Source organism: Ornithodoros turicata, chromosome 3 (genome assembly GCF_037126465.1).
Source record: "Ornithodoros turicata isolate Travis chromosome 3, ASM3712646v1, whole genome shotgun sequence".
Classification (NCBI taxonomy): domain Eukaryota; kingdom Metazoa; phylum Arthropoda; class Arachnida; order Ixodida; family Argasidae; genus Ornithodoros; species Ornithodoros turicata.
The window spans coordinates 24,457,421-24,482,385 of record NC_088203.1 but is presented as its reverse complement, the minus strand read 5'-3'; the positions used below and the strand labels follow the sequence as shown (position 1 = coordinate 24,482,385).

The following is a 24,965-nucleotide window of genomic DNA, read 5'->3' as shown; positions in this document are numbered from 1 at the left end:
AGCAGATGCGTTTTTGCGGTTCGTTCCCTGAAAATACGTTCACAGTTCGGATATCGAGGGTTCATAAATCGAGAGAGAAATACATGGATAAAGTTTGGTTCCTTGTGACGCCGTTCATAAACCGAGCGAATTCGCAAATCTGTATATCTATCACTCATTGAGATGGCAAAACGCGCTTGCTTTCAGAATTTTTAAAATGTCAAAATATAGGAGTTCATTAATGAATTTTAAGTAGTTAGCCATCTTGTAGTTACATAGTCTCTTCGAGAGGATGTCTGCATGGCAGTAACTCAACTGCAAAAAGCAGCTGCAGTTCCGTCACACCGTCACCATCAAAAACGACATCAATGATGCTCTCACAGCTTCTTTATGAAAATCCTGTAAATGATAAAAAACGCCCTGTAGACGGGAAGCTCGAGACCAGTAGGAACGCACCTATGACTATTTTTCAAATAGAATTACAAATAAAAATGACGTTCAATTCCAAACTTGTGTCTCATTTTGCCTCATCTTACCCTACAGTGCACATGACTGTTTTAAGCAACGTTCTGCTTCCCAAATACTGATACATAAATACCAATATTGATGCTGATTTCAAGAACAAACGTCCATGATATAGTTCGCAAGCATACGCAGCTGTGCAGAGAGATGTAGTATTTTCGGTATTAGAAGTAAGCTTCATGGGGGTGTATCCTCCTCGAAATAAACTGCTCTAAATATCCGCTGCAAATAAACTACTGTAAATAAATGTTATCCGACCATCCCGTACGAAAACTCCGGATGATTCAGACACGAACCCGGATGCAGGCCAGATCAGGTCTGATCTGGATGGGTTCATGGCAAATCCGACTGTATCCGGCTTTAACCGACACGGGCCGGACCTACGAAATGGTCCGGATACCAGTAAGGCTGTTTTATCTGACACATCCCGGACATACGAAATGCCCGGATTCAAGGCAAGTCAGGCCGTGTCGGCCACGGGAAATCCGACTTCGTCGGGCTTCAGCCAACACGTGCAGGACCTCGGTCAGGGTGAGTCAGTACAAAGACTCGAGTACGGAAGGCACGATACTGAACATATAACATCAGTTACAGTTTTACAGTAACAGTTTTCAAGGAGTTTTACAGTTCAATTTAGCAGAAAGTGTAGAAATTCGACCTACATGTAAGCACTTCTACTCATTTAAGCCTGCAAAGACGAAGGCAATTTTGCAGCATCATAACCCATAACTATTTTTTAGAGTTCTTTAGTAACAATTTTGAGTTTGAAAGTGTCATTTAAAACGAAGTGTAAACACTCACTCTACCTACATGTAAGCACTTCTAGTCATTTTAATAAAATACTTGTTTTCATAATATTTGCATGTATAAATGTATATGTCTTCTATACAGCACACGCAGACACTAGAACAGACCACTAGCAGTTAGGCTGCACCAAAACTATGGCATCTTAAAATGAATACTATCCCTACATGGTGATCCGGTAACTACATTTCTGTCGTGAGGAAATTCAAGACAGCAGCATGATTTCGACAGTGATTTTTTTTTTTATTCGTGGCCAGATGTCCAAGGAAACAGATCTGGCCTGATGACATCACCAGAACTGGGAATGCTATTCAGGTCAAATGCAAAACAGGTCTGGCCTGATATTACCAGATCTGGAAATGTTATTCAGGTCAGATCCACACAGATCTGGCCACATAAGAAATCAGATCTGGAAGTGTCGTGCAGGCCCACGCAAAACAGATCTGGCCTGATTAAGATGCCGGATCTGGAAATGACCCAATTCCTGATCAGAACCAGAACTGGAACTTTTGTCAGGCCAGATATTTATTTATTTTATTTTATTTATTTATTTATTATTCCAAAACCCAAGGTACCACTAAGTTCGGTCATTACATGGGCAAACGATAAGGCAAAACCTAACAACAGCCTTTGCACACTATTAGTTTAGAAGGAGAACAAACAAGAGTTATAACAATAATAACAATAGTAATTCAAAGCAATAACGATAATACACTGGCCACTGAAGACAGGCAAGGAAATCTATGTGACAACAAATGTATTAATGAAACAAATGGGAAAGTAAATGCCTGCGGAAGGTTAGGGGATCTGCGATGTCAACAATGTTCTGTGGGAGTGAGTTCCACTCGGTTTCGGCGAGCGGTATGAAAGAGTGTCCGAAGGACTCGGTGCGAGAGATAGTACATGATACTTTCTGACTGTGATCGGTGCGACGATAAATATAACGGGCCCGAATGATGTATAGCTGACTCAGTGTTGTAGCGTAGAAGAATTTATGGAATAGGCAGATCCGAAGGTACTTCCTTCTTAATGTCAAAGTGGGAAGACCTAGATTAAGTTTCATTAAGGACACACTTGATTGAATGGAATAGTCCGATAAGATGAAATGGACGCACGGGCTCTGGACTGACTCAACAAGTGTTTCCAAATATGACTGATGGGGATCCATATCGAGGCTGCATAGTCCAACTGAGGTCGAAGCAGAGCATTATATGCAATTATTTTAACATTTGTGGGCGCTTGTCTTATGTTGCGTCGAAGGAAAGCAAGCGAGCAATTGGCCCTCTTACAGATGACTAAGATATGGTCCTTCCATGAAAGGTTAGATGAAAAAGTAAGGCCCAGGTACTTGCATGATGCGGAAGGGAAGAGAAAATGATTGGAAATAGAGTATGTAACAGTTACAGGTTGTGAGGAACGGGTGAAATGAACAAATACGCACATCGGCAAGCTGAGTTCCATTTGCAAGACTTCGCACCATCCGCCAATTATGTTAAGATCGCGTTGTAATATGATCTGGTCTGATATGCTCGATATTGCTCGGTACATCACACTGTCGTCTGCGAAAAGCCCAACTTTTGAAGTGATGTTGGTGGGAAAGTCGTTAATGTATATGAGAAATAGTAACGGGCCGAGAACGGCGCCCTGAGGGACGCCCGATGTGACAGAACAGAAGAATGATAAGGTACCGTGAACTATCGTTACTTGTTTACGGCGGGATAGGAACTGTTCGATCCAAGTTAAGAGAGATGGGGGAAGGTTTAGACGAGATAATTTATAAAGAAGACCCGTGTGAGATACCTTATCAAACGCCTTTTTGAGGTCGATGAAGATAGCCTCTGTCTCCACCCCCTTATCCAGGCCAGTTTGTAGGTCATGAGCGAAGTTGGCAAGTTTTTTTTTTTACTTTCGTGTTAGCGCCGCGAAGCAACTGTGGCTATGAGCGGCGTACAGACGTGGAAAGACGGAGAGAGGACAGCAGGAAGGAGTGGGGGACTGGGGGATTAGTATGCGTCCTGGGCCGACTTCAAGGGGAACTGTGCCGACATAAAGCTGGCAAGTTGAGTTTCACAAGAGTATTTCTTACGCAATCCGTGTTCCAGACCAGATCTGACATTTTCGTAAGGGATGAAATGCACAGCCGCGCGCCGCGCCGAAGGGTGGTTACCCAGCTTATTTATAGTGGCCACCCAGGATAAGCAAGTTCATTACATGCCACAACGATAATTTCTAGAAAAAATAGTATCACCGTATTTGAGGAGTAATTTAAGTAGACAACACCGTCAACAACACGGTTGTATTCTAAACCGAGATGTTGTCACCTGTGGCGGCCGACTTTCCGATACTACAATGAGGAAATCTCCGAACCCTCAGTGGCAATGTCGCTTGTCAGACGAAGAGGATATCAGAATTTGCGAAGTCGCAGCCTATTAATAGTATCTGTTGTCCGGCAAATTGCTCCCAGGCGGGAATTCCTTCGTCTCCCTTCAACCCCGCGTACGAGGTGGAGGGAGGCAATGGGGAGCCGGTCCTTTATATATTTGAGAAGGTCCCCTCCATAACGCGGTCCGCCCCCGGGTGGGCCGTTGTTTTTTTAATGCGCGGCCCATAAAACGGTAGTCGGGGCAGTATCGCTTGCGGTGCTGTTTCGGGGAAGATTTTTCCAAAAATCTGCACGACCTTTCAGCCTAACCTTTGCTTTGCGCGTGTGGCCTTGCGCGCGAAGTTTGCATGTTTGTAAGCGCGGTTAGTTTTTGTTTGCGTCTTTCCCTTGGTGATTAGTCGATGAAGATAACTTCCAGTCAAATGTAGCTCTAAAGGGCTAAATGTGCCGGGAAGAGGCGAGAAGGATATGTCATACGCGGATATGGCGTTAGGGGATCGACTGACACGTACACACACACGTCCGCACAGGGAATAATGTAACACCCTGGGGTGGCAGCTTAACCACCTGCACGCAGGGTATAATGTAGCACCCAGGAGTGGCAATTTTACCACCAATCCACGGGGTACGATATTCTCCCTTAAGGTGGTAACGTCACACCCTGCAAACAGGGTTTAGTATTGTCACCCGTTCAGGGGGTTTAATTTTAACACTTTTTGGACTAACATACGTGACAGCGCGTTACCACGTCAAGTGTATCAGTACTAAACCTTTTGTTCTAAGAGTGCAGACTAACCTGAACATAAAAATGCAAGCACAGAGCTTGGGCTAGCCTAATAATAAACTAACTAGCATGCTGCTCCGTCGTGTCCTCGCTGCTAAGCCCAACGGCTAAGCCCAACGGCTGCTGACATGTGGCTTTCGTTCGAGTAAACGACTGGAAGAGACATCCAAAACCCATGTATTTGAGTGGTTACATAGTGATGTGGTGTTTTTAAACACGGCATATCATCTTACGATGCAATCGAGCATTCTCCGTGATTTTCCTTGTTTCGAGAACGTGAATTCCGGGATCGGGGATTTCGCAATCGGGTATATATATCGAGGTTCTCCCGCTTCATGTCACTCGTGATGGTATGCCCATGCGAATCCCGTCTCGTTGAATGCGTGGTATTCGTCTACCGTTATTACGAGCGTGCAATACCCTTTTCTAATACATAACTATTCGAGGTATGTTCTCTCTCTGGATTCGCTAAACCCCTGCTATTTCTTCCGGGTTGTCTTTTAGTTTTAGTTTGGACGAAATTGACACCTATGAAATGCAGTGTAATAACTGCGAAAATGCACGATGAAACGAAAATAAAAGAAGAATGGAATGCACCAGACGCATCGGTACGAATATAATACCCTTCTGCGCCCACACATTCTCTTGTTTCGCTGCTGGTGAAGCTTGCAGGCGTTATTGAAATTTTAATATTAAAGCTATGCTTCTGCAACAGATGAGGAAAGTATTTCATATTTGCATTGTGTATCCCAACACCGAATTTGGAAGACTGCTACTGAGTGTGTTTCACGCACTTTTCATAAGTGATACTGGAACAAATAACACTGTGTGCCCTGCACGAAGACAGCTCTCTATTTTCCATTTTCTGTTTTATGCTGTCACTACTTTATGCGCATTCCGTGGTTCGTTCGGAATGCGGGAGATGAAAACAATGTTTCCAGTATCATGTGTCGGAAATTTCCGGCGCCAGATACTTGAATTGGGTTGGTAGCACATTACTACCTGCTATATGGACCGACTTCGGAGCACACTGCACTCTAAAAAATATAACTCCTTTTTGGGTGTAATTTACCCTAACTTTAATTTAATACCCTAACTGACTCCCTTTTTGGTGCATATATACACCCTCTGGCAAAACTACACCCCTCAGAAAGGGTGTTTTCTGAACACCTCTTTTGGTGTAATCTAGCGGTACCCTAACTGACTCCCTTTTTGGTGTATGTCTACACCCCCAGGCAAGACAACACCCTTCAGTAAGGGTGTTATGCCGAGGGCAACAGAAACACAACGGTTAAAATAACAGGCATATTCTTTATTTGAATTACATATAATACACTACATGCACTGCAATAATAATTACATAGTCACCGCACAATACAAAACATAAAAGTTTCCACCAACATGTCGACCAAGATGAAGGTATTACGGTGAGGCCAAGAGAAGTCCTGCCTCTGTAGTGAAAGAAAAAAAAAAAACGAACTGTAAAATTCCTTAATCAAATTAACGGCGAACCACAAATTACATGATAGTTACGCAGATGGCTGAGGCTAGAGAAGAATTAAGAGTATACACAGCCTTCGTCAACATGCAAGCAGCTCAAGCTAGAAAGTAAAGCAATCGATAAATGGTGATGATTGAATTTTATTGGCGCAAAAGCAACTCAAGCTATAATACGCCATAACCATGGTAATATTGTGACTAGTGAAAAATCAGATGATTGTACTAAAATAACGTAGGAATTAAGAAGCAGACAATCATAGTGTAGTTAAAAGACCAATGTCACTACAAAGCTGCAATCGGTAAAGGGTCAGCGAAGTGTCGGTAGCGAGACCCGAACCCATACCTCTCTGATTTCTGGTCAAGTGTTTTACCAATTACACCATTCTGACATCGCCAACACACAATCTTGCTAGGGCCTTGTTCAGAAGACGCGCACAGCCATTGACTCAGCACATCTGACCGGAAATCAAAGGGTTGTGGTTTTGTGGTTTCATTGCCCGCTACCTCTTGCCTCTTGAGTTGCCAGCTGCTTTACTTGCTAGCACAAATTGCACCAACTTCGTTTGTTACGTATACCCCTTGACTTTGCCTCACGGCCACATGTGACCGTTACAACGCAACGCGCACTGTTCTCTGATCTAATCCGTGCATTCCACTTTAGGTTCAAACATAATCTCAAAATACCCGCTTCAAAGGCACTTCAATTAACCAGACAAGCAGACAAGACAAAATACACCGACAACACTTACCAAACAGCACGCTGCAGCGAGACGCTCGGACAAGCTACTCGATCCGATGGGCACGGCGCATCTGTTGCTTGCATCCGTTCGAGACCCGGAACCATAATCCTTGCAGTGCACACTAAACTCAGATGGTCAAATTACCTGTAGTTCACCAAACGACCTCCCCAAAGAACACGAAAACTACCACAACTAACACCAACCGCCATAGCTGGAGAACAGAGAGTAAACAGCACACTGTTGCCAGACCTGTCGTAGCGAAGCATTAGAAATTTGATGACAACTACACCTTTTTCACACCAATTCTCGAAATTACACCCTGCAGAGCGGGACACACACATATTACACCCATTTCAGACCAAAAACAGGGTGTATTCTTTTTCTTGAGGGTGTAATAAGGGAGTAAAGCAATTGATACACCCCAAATACACCCCAATTACACCTAAAAAGGAGTTTTATTTTTTAGAGTGTGTGTGCAGACAAGTTGTACTTCGACCCAGTTGTACTTCGACGCAGAAGATGGCTGCGGTATGTTTTATGCTGACAACAATGGGGCAGTACGTGACTGCAACCGGCGTGTGATGCACCGAATAGGAAGAAATACATGGGGAAATGGCGACATAAGCCGCATTACAATAGGCGATACCGATGTCAGCGCGGCGGTCTCAGATGAGTTAGGTGCTGTTACCGCCAGGGGCGCCAGCGATGCATGACAGAAATTGGCGTCCATATGTGAGTTCGTTTCGGTTTCTGCACAGGTAGCACCCCTAGCGGTACCTTCACACTACACACCGGAGACCGCCATGTTGACCACGGTGATTCCATTCACGGAAGCGCAAGTTTGCGTCGTCACATTTTTTTCGTTACGCTCAGTTCAATAGACCCTTCCCTGCTTCTAAACAAATGACGTCATAGTGTTCGACAGCGCCACCAATTTGGTAGAGTTGAGCTACGCTCGTAGCTAGAGGCGAACAAGGTCGCGCCCGAAAGCCACGGCCCTCGGTCCTACTTTTCGTACAGTACGAGGCAGCGAACAAATGCCCATTCGTGGAACCCAGTCATGTCTTTCGGTTTCAGGGTGTCTACCAACGTCATGATGACGTTCCTCCGGCAGAGGTCTCTTACCACGAGTTTTCTGCAGCTTTAACTCGAAAAAATGCGTCGTCGTGGGCCATCGGAAGCTCGTCCGCTGGGTAAGCAACTATAGTTACGTGTGCAAATGCCACTTAGGCTTTTCTGAATGACAGTTGGTTTTGTACGTTTCGTGAAGTTCTGCTTCTTAGAGTGCACGTCACTACCATTTTTAAAAAAATCCATTTCATAGCGTCATCACTTCATGTGCACCATGTAATAAAAAAAAAAAAAAGGACAAAACGGGAGAAGCGTGGATCCTCTCTGTTATGACTGACCTATTATCCAAGACTTCTACACACCCTGCTGTCATACCCAGACGACTCAAAACATGGCACCTCGATGGCATTCCTGCGAAGGATGCGACGAACCCGTCAAGCACATTATAATATTTCTATCGATCGCCTGGAAAGGACGATAAGGGCACACCATAACGCACGCTTCAAGCTCTCTGTCCTTCCCAGAGTGGGGATCTCCCCGCTTTTGCAGGCCATCCTCATCTATACCAGCATAAGCCTACCACCGAAATATTTTGGGGTTTCTTCTTTTTTCGCGTCGAGTTACTTTTTGTTTGCTTATGTGTACGTGTGGTAAGCCGATGATTTCATGAGTCGACGTATTTTGTTCAGATTAATGGGTGCATACTGAAATAAACGCCCAAAATCAAAACATTAAAAAATCCCCGCCTAAAATTTCACACCGCCAAATCCATCCGGTGAAATAAACTTCTTTATGAATCCACGCCTTTAAAATACACATTCTAAAAAAAATATTATTTAGGTCTAGGGCGGCTCTCAGTAGTGGGATCATTGTTATCCCATCCTACATCTTATACAGTTGGCAACACGACCTCCATAGGTTGTTCTCTTACTTGATGACAATACACTCAGTCGTACGTTATTTGATGGCGACAATATGTTCTATTCAACGAAACTGACGATATTACGGTGGTGATCGGTGGTGCAACATCTTACTGTAGTCGGCCACGCTCAGGCAGGCACCGTCATGGTTATTGGGGGGGGGGGGGGGGGGGTCATGCGTCTTGGGCCGACTTCGCTTTATTCATATCTGCATCATAATTCAGCATGTTTGTTCCAATAATAGCTGAGGAAGTCGAATTATTCAGTTTGAAAATACAGAGGACGACGCGTATGAATAGAGGCGTAATGCACATATTCCTCTGTTGAGCTGTGAACAAGGCTATTCCATAAATCGGAAGTGGTTTAGTTTAATTCATCCCAAGAGCGTACTATTTTCCGACGCGGATGTGGATAACTTCCGCTGAGCACCAATCAGCGTGGGTAAACTTTGAAAGCTTTATTTCGAAGGGTTGATTTTGCAAACTTTATTCTTCCGACTTTGTTTTGACGCCGTGGTTATGTACAAGATTAAGTTGTAAAAGTTTATTTTAGAGGAATTTTGAATATTTTTATTTTTCAACTTTTTGTTGTTGAATGGTTTATACAAGCGTCGCACCCTGATTAACATGCACCAAAACGCAAATCTCTTCCGTGATTACGTGTTGTGTCGCTACAAAACAACACACACATATACAGGATGTACCAAGGAACACGTACCAATACTTAGAGACAGAGCGAGAGCTCGACTCGAATAGAACCAACTCTTTCACATTCTAATTAATTATATGAAAAAACTAGTTAGTGAACTTTTAAAATTGTGGTTTAGGGGCCGTTGTGTCAATTGGAAAACTGTGGAGGTTATCGAGGTGTTGCCTACAAAGTGAGTTTTATGTGGTTTTTATATTGCCCGCCAAAAACGAAGCCGGCGAAATAAAAATTCAGTGGCGATTTAGCGGTAAATGCGAAGAAACTGCGTTAGCATTTACCGCCTTTTCCTGTCTATACTTGACTTCCGGGTATTCAGTTCAGGTTTAAGCCCAACTTCCGGTGGTCCAGTTCACGGCGATACTTACCTAATTATAATAATAATAATAACAATATTTTATTTTGAACAGTGCCCATCAACATATTCTTCCTTGATTACTTGACTATACTTGATTTCCGGTATCCACTTCCGTTCCAACCCGACTTCCGGTTCGACACTTTCAGTTACTATATGTAAGTCCATTAAATTACCCTTTAATTAGCCGCAATTACTTTCAACTAACCTTTTAATTAGCGAAGGTAACCGCAGGTTACCTGAGGTAATCTTGAATTCAATTTAGTTCCCTTTAATTACCTCTCATTACCCTTACCTCTTACTCTTAATTAGCTTCAACTACTTCAATTTCATATGATTTACCTCCATTTACATTTACCCTCTTATGTCCCGTTTACATGTCCACTTATAGATCTGTCTCGCCGAGGCTTCACCATCTCATACACAGACACCACACACGGACACACATACATACAGCTTTTTCCAACTGCTACTAACTAGTACACCCCCAAATGGTAACGTATTAAACATAAAAATGACACGTGACAACGGACTCTGATGCACTTCCTCATAGACACTTTTTGGCCGCAGCCAATGTTTACGACACGACCATCAGAGTACTTGCCAACTCTGAATAACTCATCTTCGGCTCCTAAATGATAAGCGTTCTCCCCTGGGGTCCTAATGAATCCAATCACGTGCGACATCGCAAAGGCGGCTTCTTTCCGGACTAAGCCGAAACGCAGAGGTATATCATGTTTCAAAGGGCTCTTCACATTCTGCGGCGCCTTTTGTATTACCAGTTCATCGGAGCGTTTGGAGGACATTAGTCATGCCCTGACGGGGATAGAGTTTCCGTTTCGATAGCTTTCAGCGTGATTTACATTGGAACGACGGGCGGAAGGATTGAGAAACCCTATGCGGTTGTCTTAGGAGCGGTTGTTTGGAGACGGGTGCTGGGTTCCTGATTCGGAAAGGAGTATTGAATGCGGAAGATGAGTCTACAAAAAGGGACTGTATTGTTGTGAGGAGGGGGAGTAATAGTTTAGACTTAAATGCTGGGTCTCCAAATTATGAAAAGGGCTTTTGCAGGCGCTGTTTACAATCTGTATCAAGGTGCCTGAGGAAGCATGGCTGAGTGGCACTGGGTAGCGCATTATAACTCGGTGTCCTTCAGTGCTCTTTTGAAATAATCTGATTGAGGTGGGGGTGTAGGGAAGCGGAGAGAAAATGAACAGGATGAAGTTAATTATGCAGAAAATCTGAGCACACGTATATGAACTGTCATATCCCAATCCCAAGGGTCAGCCGAATCCCAGTTTGCCGAATGCAGTTAAGCCAAAGATCTGTAAGAGGGAGGGTCGACCCCTTTCGCAAGCTGGGAAAGGATGCAGGAGCTATTCGGCGAGCTGGGTACGGTGGAAAATACCCTAAAAGTGCGACTGCGGACATCGTACAAGGTGAGGGAATGCCCAATGGCTCGTGCTGAATCATGGAATCACTTCGTGCACTATAGCAGGCTGGAGAACTATAAATGGCGTTGAAAGATGGCCAGAGGTGGGCGTTTGTCCTCACTAGCCTCGCCCTCACCCCAAATTTTCTGGGAGAAAAATTTTCCTCACCTCACCTCAAAAATTTTTGAAAATTTTTCCGGACCTCACCTCACCTCAAAGGAATTTTTGAGACTTTTCCTCACCTCACCTCAATTCTTTTTTTTATAAATTTTCCTCACATCACCTCAGCTCAATTTTTCAAAGCATTTGTGTGTTCGATGTGAAGATTGTGTATTCGATGCGAGTTGGCTTTGAGTGACTGCCAATGTAAATGCATATACCTCAAGCGTGAGTGCATACAGGGTGCGGCACGAAACGTGTCATTTGACCATTATAAGAAAACGGCTTAACGGAAAAATATGGGGTAAACAACTTTCTTTTGGACATTTAGTTTGTCACCAAATACAAATAGTTTCATCAATTTGCCATTGAAATACATTTTTGAAATTGAACTCATGAAATTGCTTAGTCAATGTAACGTTCTTCCTTTTTCTTTTTTTTTCTTGCTGGAGGATTTGGCCTAGTCAATCACAGAAAACGCTTCGTGGAACGATTGTTATACCTGTAAAAGTTCCGCGGAAATTGAGGTTCAGTTGATGGTATGCGAATAACGCGCAAACTCGGACGTTAGATCAGCGGCGAGAGAGGAGGGCAGTCCCCGCCCAGACGAGAGACAGAAGCTACGGAAAGAAAGAAAGATATCCCGTGTACGCGCGGGAAAAGTTTTCATAAAGTGCTCGTTCATAAATTTTTCCTCGCCTCACCTCAAAATGTTTTTGAAATTTTTCCTCACCTCACCTAAAAAAATTGAAAATTTCCTCACCTCACCTGAACTCAAAATTTTTTTCGAAGATTTTCCTCACCTCACCTCACCTCAAATATTTTTGGAAATTTTCCTCACCTCACCTCAAACATCACCAGAAAAATTGGCCCTCACTTCACCTCACCTCAAATATCGTGAGGTGAGGGTGAGGAAACCCTTTGCGCGCGTCCTTTGCTGTATATCGTCCGTCGGGTATGCGTACACATTTTACTGAAAATGGAAGAAATTGACGTCAATGCACTTGTCACGGTAATCGCCGGTCACGTATCTGGGACTAACGCAGGAGCTGCTGCTCTCGAAGTAGAAATACGCGAGGTGACCGACGAAGCGGAAATACTAGAGCCTCAGCTGCACGCCAACAATCTGCTTGTTGCTTCTATCGTAGCGTCCAGCGCATCTCTGACAGTCCTGCGAGAGACATGGATGTATGTGTGAAACGAGAGGTGGTTTGAAGAAACCCTCCCACGTCTTGGCGAAACAAGGTTCCGCGAGAACTTTCGTGTCTCATCTCGCACATTCCGTTTCATTGTCGACGTTTGCCGACACGACATGGAAAGAGAAGAGACAAATATGAGACGACCTATATCCCCGTGGAACTCTGCTATATCCCCGCTATGGAACTCTACCGTTTTTGTTCCAGCGCCGAGGACAAGACGGTAGCCAACTTGTTCGCTGTTGAACGGTCCACCCTCAATGAGGTCTACCGTGAATTTTGCACCGTCGTCGTCGCCCGTCTCGAAGAACAGTTCTTAAAAACGATCAAGGCTTCTGAAATGAAGCAGCACATACGGGACTTCGAAGCAGTATATGTGGTTCCCCCCCGGGGTGTTAGCACCCTTGATGGATGCCACTTTGCAGTGTCACCTCCCAAAGAGCATGCTGCTGATTATTATAACTACAAGGGCTGGTGAGTCCCCATTTTCGCTGTTCTTCTGAGAATTCACATCTTCTGGTACGGCCACCAGTATGTGAATGTACTACCGTGGCGTACCAGAGTGATCAAGTCTGAGTTCGCTAATACAGGGCCCACTATTTGCTCATCCTACAAAACTGATCAGTGGTACAGCAGTTCCTCCACTTATACACTGCGACCAAGCGTTCCCGCTTAGCAAGTCCTTGGTGAAACCTTTCCCTCACAATGCACCACCCACACCGGCACAGAGCACCTTCAACTACTACCTGTCACGGTCGAGGATAGTCGTCGAGAACGCTTTTGGCAGATTGAAAGCCCGCTTCCGATACGTGATGAAAAGGACGGAATGCGACACAGGAAGCGTCCATGTCACCATACGCGCTTGCTGCATATTGCATAACATGTGCGAACATTTCAGCGATGTTGCAGACCCAACGTGGATCGCAGAGGCGACATCCATCGATCAGGCACGGGGTCAGCCAGAGCACCTCACCTCCGGATGCACAAGCAGCGGTACCAGAGTGCGCGAGGCACTTGTCGGTTATTTTCAAAATTGGTAATCGATTTTAAGCTCCGTTTAATTTCTAATAATTGCCTGTTTCATATGCCCTGAATTAAGCATTGGTTTTCTTACTTTTTATTCATAAATACATAAGGTGTTTGAAAATCTCTGCACAGTTTCAATTTTCTGACATGCGCTCCAAGCAGTGTCGCGGATTTGGCCGCTCAAATCGGATTTAAATCAAATCCGCATTTTTTCTGAAGGTAGTAAATCAAATCCAAATCAAGTCCGGATTTAATTTTGACTCGTTAAATCAAATCCTTTCAAATCCGGATTTGTTTTTCCGGACCTAAATGAAATCCGCTTTTAAATCCGGATTTATCGAATCTTTTGACAAATCCGGGAGCCAAAATTCGTGCAGTAGCGTTACTAGACCTATAATCGTGTCTACAAATTACTAATACTACACGCATTCACTAACAGCAATTAAATAACAGCGTGGCGTGGCACAAAGAGCAATAAATTTCGTCTGATTGACGAGGGCCAACCTATCAATCCTCTGGCCGAAATTTTATTCGTATTTTAGGACAAATTTTTTGAGTTTAGAAAGACATTTTCGGTTACGACTGCTCGGCGTGCTCCAGACTATCAGTCACCACGTATCAGCCTGTGTCAGGGGCGGATCCAGACGCTCGGTTTGGGGAGGGGGCAGTTTCTTTGTCGGCGCGCGTAGTGGGGGAGGGGGGAGAGCGACATTTAATGTATAAACTGACGTTTTTGGGGGGCGATTGTGGGGGGGGGGCAATTTGGCGAGTTGCTTCTACTTACAGCCGTCTGCTCGCTCTACCACAGGAGCAATATAAATGATATCTATACCATTCGATAGAGAATGAGTTACCGGTTCTAATGAATCTAACGTCAAGGGAATGCGTGTACTCGCTCATGAACAATAAAAGTTCCAAATCGTAACTTTTGCCGGAAGTGCTGTGTTCGGGAATTTTTTCGTGGCCCCCCTTTAAAGTAGGAGTCACGGAACTTTTTCCACGTGCTATCTTGAACCCATAGTTTTTATCAGCCAAATTTGAAGGATGTAGTAAAACAAGAAGCGCGTTGCTATGAGGTCAAAGTTGGGAAAAAATTCGAACCAACATTCGCCGCCGCAACCTTCCGCCTCTCCATATCGGAAACGGTTCATCTGATGGAGCTCGAAATCGTTGCATTTGTCATCAATCGAGATGCTATCTAACATATATTTTTTTTCATGGAAATTAAAAATTGTCAATTTCCCACCCTTGTCGATTTAAAATGGAACTACCCAAGAGTGGACAGAGGCGACCTCACTGTGTCACCTCTAGCGTTCGCACGCCACGTGCGGGCAACGGGCAGCCATTTCGGATCGTTGGGATCGTTGAATGTGGATGTTGTATTTCACGCGCGACCAGCCGCCGTACGATTAACTGGAAGCTAACACCGGCCGCGTTTTGGAGGGCATGAGTACTTCCCCCAGAGCTAGGCAGTCCTGAGCATTGCCCGAGCCCAGAGCTGCGTCGGCCTGCAGTGTGATAGCATTAGATTCCTCCTCACGAAAAAAAAAAAAAAAACTCGTCCTCCGTCATTTAATTCCCCGTTGGCTCAGACGGCTCTCCTCGCCGGCGCGTAGCAGACAGCTGGCCACTCCTCCGCGCGGAATTGCGCAATGCCAGTGGAAGAGGGGCGCAAAGGGAAGCCCAACGAAAATACATGTCATGGATGAATGATGGGAGTTGAGTTGAAGGCATCCAGAAAGAAAATAGTAAAACTTTATCGAAAATCAGCCGCACTTTCTGTTGCATTGCCAACACGTAATTCGTTAAGTGTCCTTAAATTTTTGTGTTACACCAAAATAGAAAAAGTGATACTGATAAAAGTGTATTGAATCGTAGATGACTGGCTCACTCTGGGATGGGCGGTGCACAACCCCCATCTGCATCATCACGTATCGTGTTGGTGTTGACTCGGGCTTCACGGGGCATGAACAGTGTGGAGTTGGTAGGTATGGTACACCTTCCCAAAAGCGGATTTTAGGTCAGGAACCTCCTCGTCATTTAGCACTGGGCGAACACGCCTGAGTGAAGGAATTCCTATCGCGGGCCGAGGCTCAGCTACGCCCAAAAACACACGCCTGCGTCGATTTCTACCATCAGTACTCAAAAGACCACAGGCCGTTGGTTGCTGTACCCTGGGGGTCACAATTAAATGGATCGTTAATAAATCGCGGGACATGTTACGAATACTTATACTAAACATGTAGCCCATGGGTCTATTTTAATGCTGACGTTTCGGGGCTTTGTAAAAATTTTCCTCACGCAGTACAGACTGTTGTAATCAAGGAAAAAAAAAAGGTATGCGAGGAAGAGTGGCACATCTTGCCATGATTGTCCGTGGGAGTAGGAAAGGCTTGCTTCCCGAAATCACGAAATGGTAGGATGTGATATATTTATTGTTCGTTTTTACTTTGTTTTCACGTGAATGCGTGTACCTATATGTGTTCAATATGATGGCGAAGACCAAGAATTTCGCGACATGATTTGGCAAGCTTGAAGAGGGTCGTGCTTGAAGACTCAGCTAGAGGTCCACGAGAAAGGTGCCGTCCAATCGACAGAATAACGTTAACTGCGTTCAAAGAACTGCACCTAGTGTTCCCTCGGTGCGGTGAGGGGAAGTGATTGAAACAAAACGGCTACTCCCGTCGCTCTGGGTAGAGGACGCCGCTAGTGCGTGTGCAGATTTAAATCAAATCCGTGGATTCAAATCCGCAACACTGGCCTCCAAGCACCTAATTAATCTCTACTGCACGCTTTTGCTTTGCTCACTTGTCTTGTGCGTAGCTCCGGTTCCTTGTTACGCACCACGAGAAGGCTTTCACGAAGCCTCTCATTCTCATTTAGTATCATTTTTAAAACATCAACTGTTTTTGTTGTGGCCTTCCTCTTCCTACGTACGCTATCCTGCACACTGCGCCCTTGCGCTCCTTCTGGTAAGACCGAGGCGGACCTTTCTTCCTCAGGGTGTGACTGCTGTAAGGTAAGAAGTTGGTTAGAGCAACAGTAAATAATGCTACGTGTATTGAAGTCACGATCCTTTCGTCTTACTGCCAACAAACATTGATGTACCTCTGCGTTATGCAATGCCTGTTGCGCCTGCTTTAACATTGTCAGGATTGAACCGCGGACGTTCAGGTACAAGAAAGACACTAGCAATGAAACTAAAAGTACATTCTTTTTAAAATAAAAGTGTTGCACTGTTGCATAAGTACATGCGAGGTGTATATGACAAAAGCAATGCCGGGGGTTGCACTCCTTGAATTAGTTCACGAAGTGCAGATTTTTGTCCGTTGTTTTGCTTCCTTTTTTACATCATCACGCTGTTAACCACATTCAGTGGGTTTTAAGCCTGCTAGGATTACGTCAGCGTGACGTAATCCTAGCTGACCATAACAACACTGTCCACATCACCACCACGCTTATCAGAAAAGACATGCACGCCCTTGTAATGTTGCTGCTAGCTGCGTCCAGTGCATACTTCAAAGCTTACATTCTGCGACAGGTCGTTGTCATGTGCGTCACTCCTATTGGCAGCTGGGTCGGGTTCTTCAAAAGAAAGTGAAATAACACTGCCCTCATGGCCTCCGGCTACCATACTGTTAAAAATCTGGAATGGAAGAGAATTGTTAATCTTTCTACAGCCTATGGGGCGATACGTAACAGAGATTTTACTGTCTCATTGCAGAACTGTGCACCCAGTACCGATATACAATCACTTTGCAGATGTGAGCTCTTATATTGCATACTTATTCGTTTATATATATATATATATATTTTTTTTTCCTGGTCCTGGGAAATGGGGCCACACTCCTACCAGTAAGGGTGATCCATAAGGTACCGCAACCCATAGTATCACTCGAAATATGTAACACGTACATCTGATATTTCATTTTCGTCGCCAACTACGATCTTTTCTGGTTGTGTATGTGACTCCTCCACGAGGCTTGCATCATTTGAGGGGAGGGTGCCAAGGAACTTGTGTATTGGCCAATAAAAAATCCAGCCTATAGCTCCTGATCCGGCTCCCAGGCTTCTGTTCGCACGCCTAAAACGATTAATTGGTATAGTAATGTCTATTTTTCGATAACATAGCACCACCCATGCAATGCATGTAAAGCACAGGAATTTCACATTAAAATGCTAGATGTGAAGGTTCGCTAGTTAAGCCAGAATAACTAGGCCAAGGAAAATTGTTTAACAGTGGGCTCACTATATGTAGAACTGCTAAAAACCAAGCGATCTGGTGAGCACATTTCTCATAGCAAATGCACGAAACTAAGGGCTATAAAAACGCACATAAGGGCAAAGACACTTTTTCTATAGTCTTAGGATTCAAATACAATGCAAATATATTTCTATATTGTAAGATTTGCTAAAAACGTAGAAATTCAATTCAAAATTTTAACTCGAGGAAATATGCGGTTTAACCATGCAATGTGACCACCTGCGCTTTGTAATTTGATATCAACCTTTACCGCCACCAATGTTACCAACACAAGCAAGGATTCGAAAATGTACCTAATATTTCACTTCGCAGAAAGAAAATCCGTCTAGATAGAGCTAAGTACTGAGGCTATGCAAGACGTAGCTTGAGCATAGCTTGGACACAAATAGGACAACACATACGATAGTCGAAGGTTTTGCTGTCATCTACAGGGTGTCCCAGAAAACGTGTCATTGAATTATAATAAAAAAACTACACCACCTAGAGTCATGCGGTCAACGGCATTTGTTCTTACTGGGTTTTTGCCACCTCCTCATGTGAATGTCGTGTAACGTAAATTTAATTACGTAAATTTTTGCGAGCTTAAGTCGGAAATTTGCCTAGTAAAGGTCACTTTTTTACCCCACCAATGTGAAGAGCGTGTCTAATTTACTCAAATCAATGATAATTGACAGGGACATTCAGGAGCTATCCGTTCGGAAAAAATAGCCGAACATCATGCTCTACAGAGGTCGCACAGAATAGCGCACGATGAATTTTTCAGCGCAATCTTTGTCAGTCCGACGAAAGGAGGTTGGAAACCCAGCCCACCGCGGCATCGCAGAAAGAGATAACGCAGACATGGCTTATCACGTCTGACTTTCGCTGGGATAATGCTTTCCCTCTCCCAATTTTAGGAACGTTACTTTTTCTACTATCACTCTGTGGGCTGGCTTCGGAACCTCCTTTCGTCGCACTGAGAGCGATTGCGCTCAAAAAGTCATCGCGCGCTATGGTCCGGTGCTCCGAAAAGCAAGATATTCGGCTATTTTTCCCGATGGGATAGCTCGTGAATATGACTGTCAATTATCATGAATTTGAGTGAATTCGGCACGCTCTTCATATTGGTGGAGTAAAAAAGTGACATTGCCTTGGCAAATTTCTGAGTTCAGTTTGGAAATATTTGCATAATTAAACTTGGGGTACATGACATTAACTTTACAAGGTGGCAAAAACCTAATAAGAACAAATGCCGTTGACCGCATGATTCTAGGTGGCGTAGTTTTTTTATTATAATTCAATGACACGTTTTCTGGGACACCCTGTATGTCGCCGTATTCGTGTTTTCTGCCCACGCTCAGGCTATGATCCTCATGGATGTCATCCAATAGTTTGCTTACGTCTATGCCGTAACTGCTCGGATACTTTTTTCACGTAACATCCTCCAGCTAGTTTGCGACAACGCAGCTCCTCAACGTATTATGTCATCATACATAATACTAGCAGCAAACGTTTCTCACCTGTACTTCTGGGTGAGGTTCTCAATTTTCCCATGAACCTGCGCTCTGGTTTTGTTGATCCTGAGAGCGCCCAACTGATTGGCGATGTCGTGATAAACAGGACCATTTTGTTTCTGGCGCCGAAGGTCATTTAGGCTGCCCAACCCAAATCGTAATCGGCATCGCGTTTCGTCATCTGTCCACAATGCTCCTGCTAACGTTCCTGGGTTCATTATTTTGTGCGACGTTTGAGACACGTAAAGTTGAAAAGTTGAAAGCGCGCGCCAAGTTTTTGGATGCAGACGACAGGGGGAGATGCGAAGCGCACCGGTTCGAGGATAACACCACTTCGAACTGAACACAGGAGATAAAAAGCGATGCGAAGTGCAAAAATGTGTCACAAAAGGGCCAGGCGTTGAACGCGAAAGAAAAATTGACAGAACATTACGTCTCGCAAGAACATTTTATTTCGAATCGAAGGAAATCTGCACAATCTTGTTCGTGGCGTTTGGTGTCGAGGCTTCGGCAGCTTTGAGGGAGCGCCGTAAACTGTCTTGCGGGGACACCGTTGACCTTACACCTCAGTTTCGTCGCAAAGGCCGTACGGCTGATCGTCTGGCAAGAAGTTAATGACAGTATGGCACGCGCTCGCTGCGCGTGCCCAATGGGGATGGGGTCTTGTGTCACCTGCACTTGCGTCCGCCGTAACGAATTTTAAAGGCACTCTTTGTACAGTGCTGAACAAAAGTTTACCGAACACGCTCCCTCGCATTCCTTCCTCAGAGTGATATGCCAGTAGCGAATGGGAGCGTACGGACTTACAGACATGTGCCTAGGTAACCCGGTCACCTGTCTGTGAACTTTTGTCCAGCACTGTACTCCCAAATAATAGGTGGAGCGAAGACAGTGGCTATAAAACCCCCGTCAGCCCTGGTGGAATACGTCGGCCTGGAGATTTGCAAACTGCCCCCCCCCCCCCCAAGGGGTATCAAGGAACCACCGTCCGAATCATCTTCACGGCGTTCCAGAAAAAGATACCTCCATATCGACATCCTCAGCGAAGGCAACACACACCTAAGCGGGGAAAATTTGCTGTTTGCATTTGTGACGCGATTGCCTTCCAGTGAAGGTTACCAGCCCCTGCCGCCATCAGATTAGTGTCAACAGCCAACACCGATGTACTGGCGCCGCGCAGCCCCCGGGATATGTATGGGTGATCCAATTGCACTGTGCAGTAGTCCTTCACTTAGCAGCACTCTTCCAATGCGCAAAGCACCCTTGTATTGCGACTGAACATGATCCGAGATTGAAATCCACGTGCTCTTGCAAAGCAGCCTAACATTTTTTCGCATTCTTTTTTCTCCTATAGCTTCGGGTATTGACTCAGTGGTAAGGTATGAAAGGCCGAGGGCAGTTCAAGTCAAACCTGGACATTTTTTCTTGTCAGAGTTAAAAAGGATCCTGCCACTTCTTATTCGTCATACATGGAACAAGTCTCCGCTTTCCCCGCAGGGTGGCCCAAAGTCTCTGTGAAACTGAAGTCACGTGCTGAACAAGATGGCTGAGCACTCCGAAAAGCAAGTTATGATGAAGTTTCTTGTGAATGAAGGTGCAGAATCGTGTGAAATTTTTACTAGGGCTCAATACGGCCTTAGTACGGCTCAGATACGCTCAGCCGCAGTAAAGCATTTGAGTGGTGCAGAAGATTTAGAGAGGGCCGTACCTCAGTGCAGGATGATCCTGGCCGCAGTGGCTCAGAGCCCAGTGCCGCTGTTCCTGAGAACATTGAACGCGTGGAGCGCCTTATCCGCGAAAACTGACGGATAATATGCCACAAACTTCCTCAAGAGACGGATCTTCCTCTGGGAACTTTGAACACTATTATTAAATTCCTTCAATTCCGGAATGTCAGTGCGCGCGGGGTGCCGAGGCAGCTCTCTGTGTTCGACTGGCACAGGATATTGCAAATCTCCCAAGAGCTAAAGGACCGTTTCGACACTGAAGGCCAGCCATTCCTCGATAGGATCATCACATGCGATGAAACGTGGGTTCATCACTTCACCCCGGGAGTCAAAACGCGCATCAAAATAGTGGAAGCACGTCAAATCGTCACCACCCAAGAAGTCCTGAAGCATTCCGTCTGCTGGAAAAAATCATGGTCACGATTATCTGGGACAGTGCTGGCGTGGTTCATGTCGATTTTTTTTGCCGACTGGTGTGACGATCAACAGTGCCTACCACTACCAGGTACTTATAGATGTGCATAAGGCACTGAAGGAAAAGCGGCCGGACTTTGTTACCAAGAGAGTCCTGTTGCTGCAGGATAATGCACGCCCGCATACTGAGCATCGCACGACACGCACATTGCAGGAACTATGCTAGGAGATACTGCCACATACCCCTTACAGTCCAGACCTCGCCCCGAGTGATTTCCATATGTTTGGGCTCCTGAAAGAGCACCTTGGGGGCCGGCATTTCAGCTGTGATGACGGGGTGAAGCATGCGGTCCGATCATGGCTGCGCCGCAGTGATAAAGCTTTCTACGCTGCTGGCATTGGAGCACTGGACAAACGCTGGGAAAAGTGTATCAGTGTAGCTGGATAATACATCGAGTAATAAAACCTATTTCTCGTATGTAAGAACGTATTACTGTTGCGAAAGACGAAAAGTCCCGGTTTGACTTGTATAAACGACGGAAAACAAAGCTCCGAATTCTCAGAAAATACCAGACTCCGAAAGACATCACACTCCCCCCAACGCTCCCCCGAATATGTTCAAAAATAAACTGAGAAAACCCGGAACCCAATCTACTGGTATAGGTGACGTGGAGATGCTATATGCCAAATTCATGAGGTGCTACAAGCTTCAAGAAAACCTTGTAGCTTTGTCTATACGCGGCTTCGGTATGACATACGCACGGTGCTGTCACGCGTCTGTGACCGATAAAGTGGTGAAGGGGGATTGTTTTGAAATTCGATAATCCAGAAGTAGTGGGTTCGAGCCCAGCAGCTGGCTAACCTTTTCAGTGACTTCCTACTCTCTTCGATGATCCTCGATTCGATTTGATCAGATCGGTCTATGGCTTCCATGATTGGCAGAACAGAAACCGAAAAATACTCAGTGTGACGTCACGGTTACATAAGCATTGGTCATAAAACTCCTTAACATTCCTCCATAACATTACTCCATAACATTCCTGGTTGTAAAATTCCCGATTTCACGGTCTCGAAACAAAGGAAATGCACGATTGCTTCGTAAGATCATATGCCGTGTTCAAAAATCACACATCACTAAGAACTACACAAATTCGCGGGTTTTCGAGTAAGTCGTTTTAGCGAACGAAAGCCACATTTTAGCGGCCGTTATGTTTAGCAGCGTGGACACGACGGAATAGCCCGTTGGGTTAGTTTATTATTAGGTTAGTCTATGTTCGTTGTTTGCACTTCTACGTCAAGCCGAACACGGCGAGCAGTTTCACCACTACCACCACCACCATATACGTCAAGGTTAGTCCAATTTCTCTGCTGGCATTTTCCCGCCCGCGACTGTACATTTTATAGTCAAATAACATTTACTTCCAGTAGATTGTATTGCAAAGGAGATTTCGATCACTTGATTTCGAGATACACTCGTTGTTTCGGCGATGTTCAGGTGACATCTTATTGGAATATATTACTGCCTTATACGCAGACTGGTGTCACTACGAACTCCGTCCTTGATATGGGTACTGCTACGCATATTTTTGTTTATGAGATACTGTCGCGTCTTCAAAGATGCGCGACGACCAAAATAAAGAAAAAATGGTGTAGCTTCACGAATTTTCTGCGGGCCATCTATCGAACGGATTTTTGTTCTGAAAACGGCTACGATGTCACGTGACCGAAGGGAACAGATGTTCTCATTGGGATAACTTTGTAGCTTTTACAGTTAAAAAGGTAATTAACGATTTTTTGGTAATTAGTCATTTGACGGTTGAGAAACGGATGGCCAAGAACGTCCGCCGGCCCAGAGATGATAGAAGTGAAAATAGGATGTCTATAGCCCTTATAATTTTTAATGAAAAATCTGTATCGAAAAAAAAGACACCCTGTATATACATATATATATAGCTGAAAGGAAAAATGCAAGACAGACTACGAAGGTACCGGAAGTAAGAAAAAAGGGAGATAATTTATTTATATTTAAGATACTTGGAATGCTAAAAGAGTTATCTACGTTACGGCGGAAGCTCCGCCTCCGTCAGGACAAAAATATGTCAGTGATACACAGAGTTTATAAAGGCTTGCACAATGATGTCATCGGGAAAAGGAAAAATCCCCCCACCTGGGGGTTGTCAATGGGTCACGTTCGAGAATGTTGTCTTGTCAGGTTCAAGTGTGAGGTCATCGTCCTTGGTCAAGTGGCTTTGTCCAGGTTGTGTCACCGGTCCAGCTGAAAAGAGATTGGAAAAAGTGTCTTATCTACGAGGTTAGACTTCTTATTGTTGATAGCATGCCGGGGGCTTCGTTAATGATCGAGTGGAATTTGTAGATCACGTAGGATTCGCGTTGCTCTCGGGAGCGGTCAGAGTTGAAGTTTGACTGGAGAATAGATACATCGTTAATAGAATGACCCGGCTGCTTGAAATGGCGAGAAACTGGAAGATTAGGTTTTTTGGTTACATCCGATCTGTGGTTGTTGAATCAGACTCGGGGAGGGGGGGTAATGTAGGGGGAAGGTGCGGTCAGCCTGCTCTGAAGTGGCGGCTCGGTGCACCCAGGGGAGGGAGAAGAGCGGTTGGTGAAAGTGCGAGGGGAGAGATGATGGTGGCACAGGAGAGGGAGGGGTGTGCTAACCCTCTTGCTCTGGGATTAGGGATTAGAGCTCTGCTAGGGATTATTAGATCCCTGTACCACGGTAACCTCCAGGATTATTGGCGAAGTTACCCCATCAATCTGACTCGGAAAGAAGTTTTTGTCTGGCCCATATACTCTGCTTGACATGCGTTACATTGGATTGCATAGATGACGTTTGAGGAATTGCGGTCTAGGTCTGCAATGATCTTGGCGGTAAAATTAGAGTTTGTACTTTTGACTTCCTGCGTGGTCTGCATTAGTTTGAAAATCTGACAACGTCGGCCATTACACGGGTGACAACCAGCCGAAGGACTTATCGTACTGTTAACTTTGGAGCGGACTAAGTTATCCTGCAGGTTACGTGTACGTCTGTAAGCGACACGTGGTGATTCGGGAAAAATTCCCTTAGTGCGTTCGGACTGGAGGAGGATACTATGGTGATGATTAAGTATAAGCTGTTAATGTTTGGGATATTTCCGGTGAATGTTGCAGTTAAATTTACCGAATTGGTTTTCGAGTTATTTTTCCTTTTTTCAAACAAGCCAATGCGATCTACTTTGCGAGCCCTGTTGAGAGCATCTTGTACTAGGCTCAGTGGATATTGACGATCAACGAAAGTTTGTTGCAGCTGTTCTAGATTTTTTTCAGATCGTCATCATTTTAGCAGATTTCCCTGTATCGAAGGGCTTGACTATAGGGGATGGCCCGTTTTGACTGCCGCGGATGACAGCTTTGGAATTATAAGTATTGTTGAAAATCGGTCGGCTTACGGAACAGGTCAGTTGTTAAACCACCATTAGTGAATTTAACC

At 44.8% G+C, this 24,965-nt stretch overlaps 1 protein-coding gene across 1 annotated transcript; it reads left to right on the top strand.

Moving 5' to 3' along the window:
- Positions 1–941: 941 nt before the first annotated feature.
- LOC135389217 (uncharacterized) lies at positions 942–13,591 on the top strand. Its single transcript, XM_064619282.1, has 4 exons — positions 942–1,032; positions 12,402–12,543; positions 12,759–13,025; positions 13,177–13,591. Exons 1-4 carry the CDS (start codon positions 942–944, stop codon positions 13,589–13,591), a joined length of 915 nt encoding a protein of 304 aa, XP_064475352.1.
- The last annotated feature ends 11,374 nt before the right edge of the window (positions 13,592–24,965 follow it).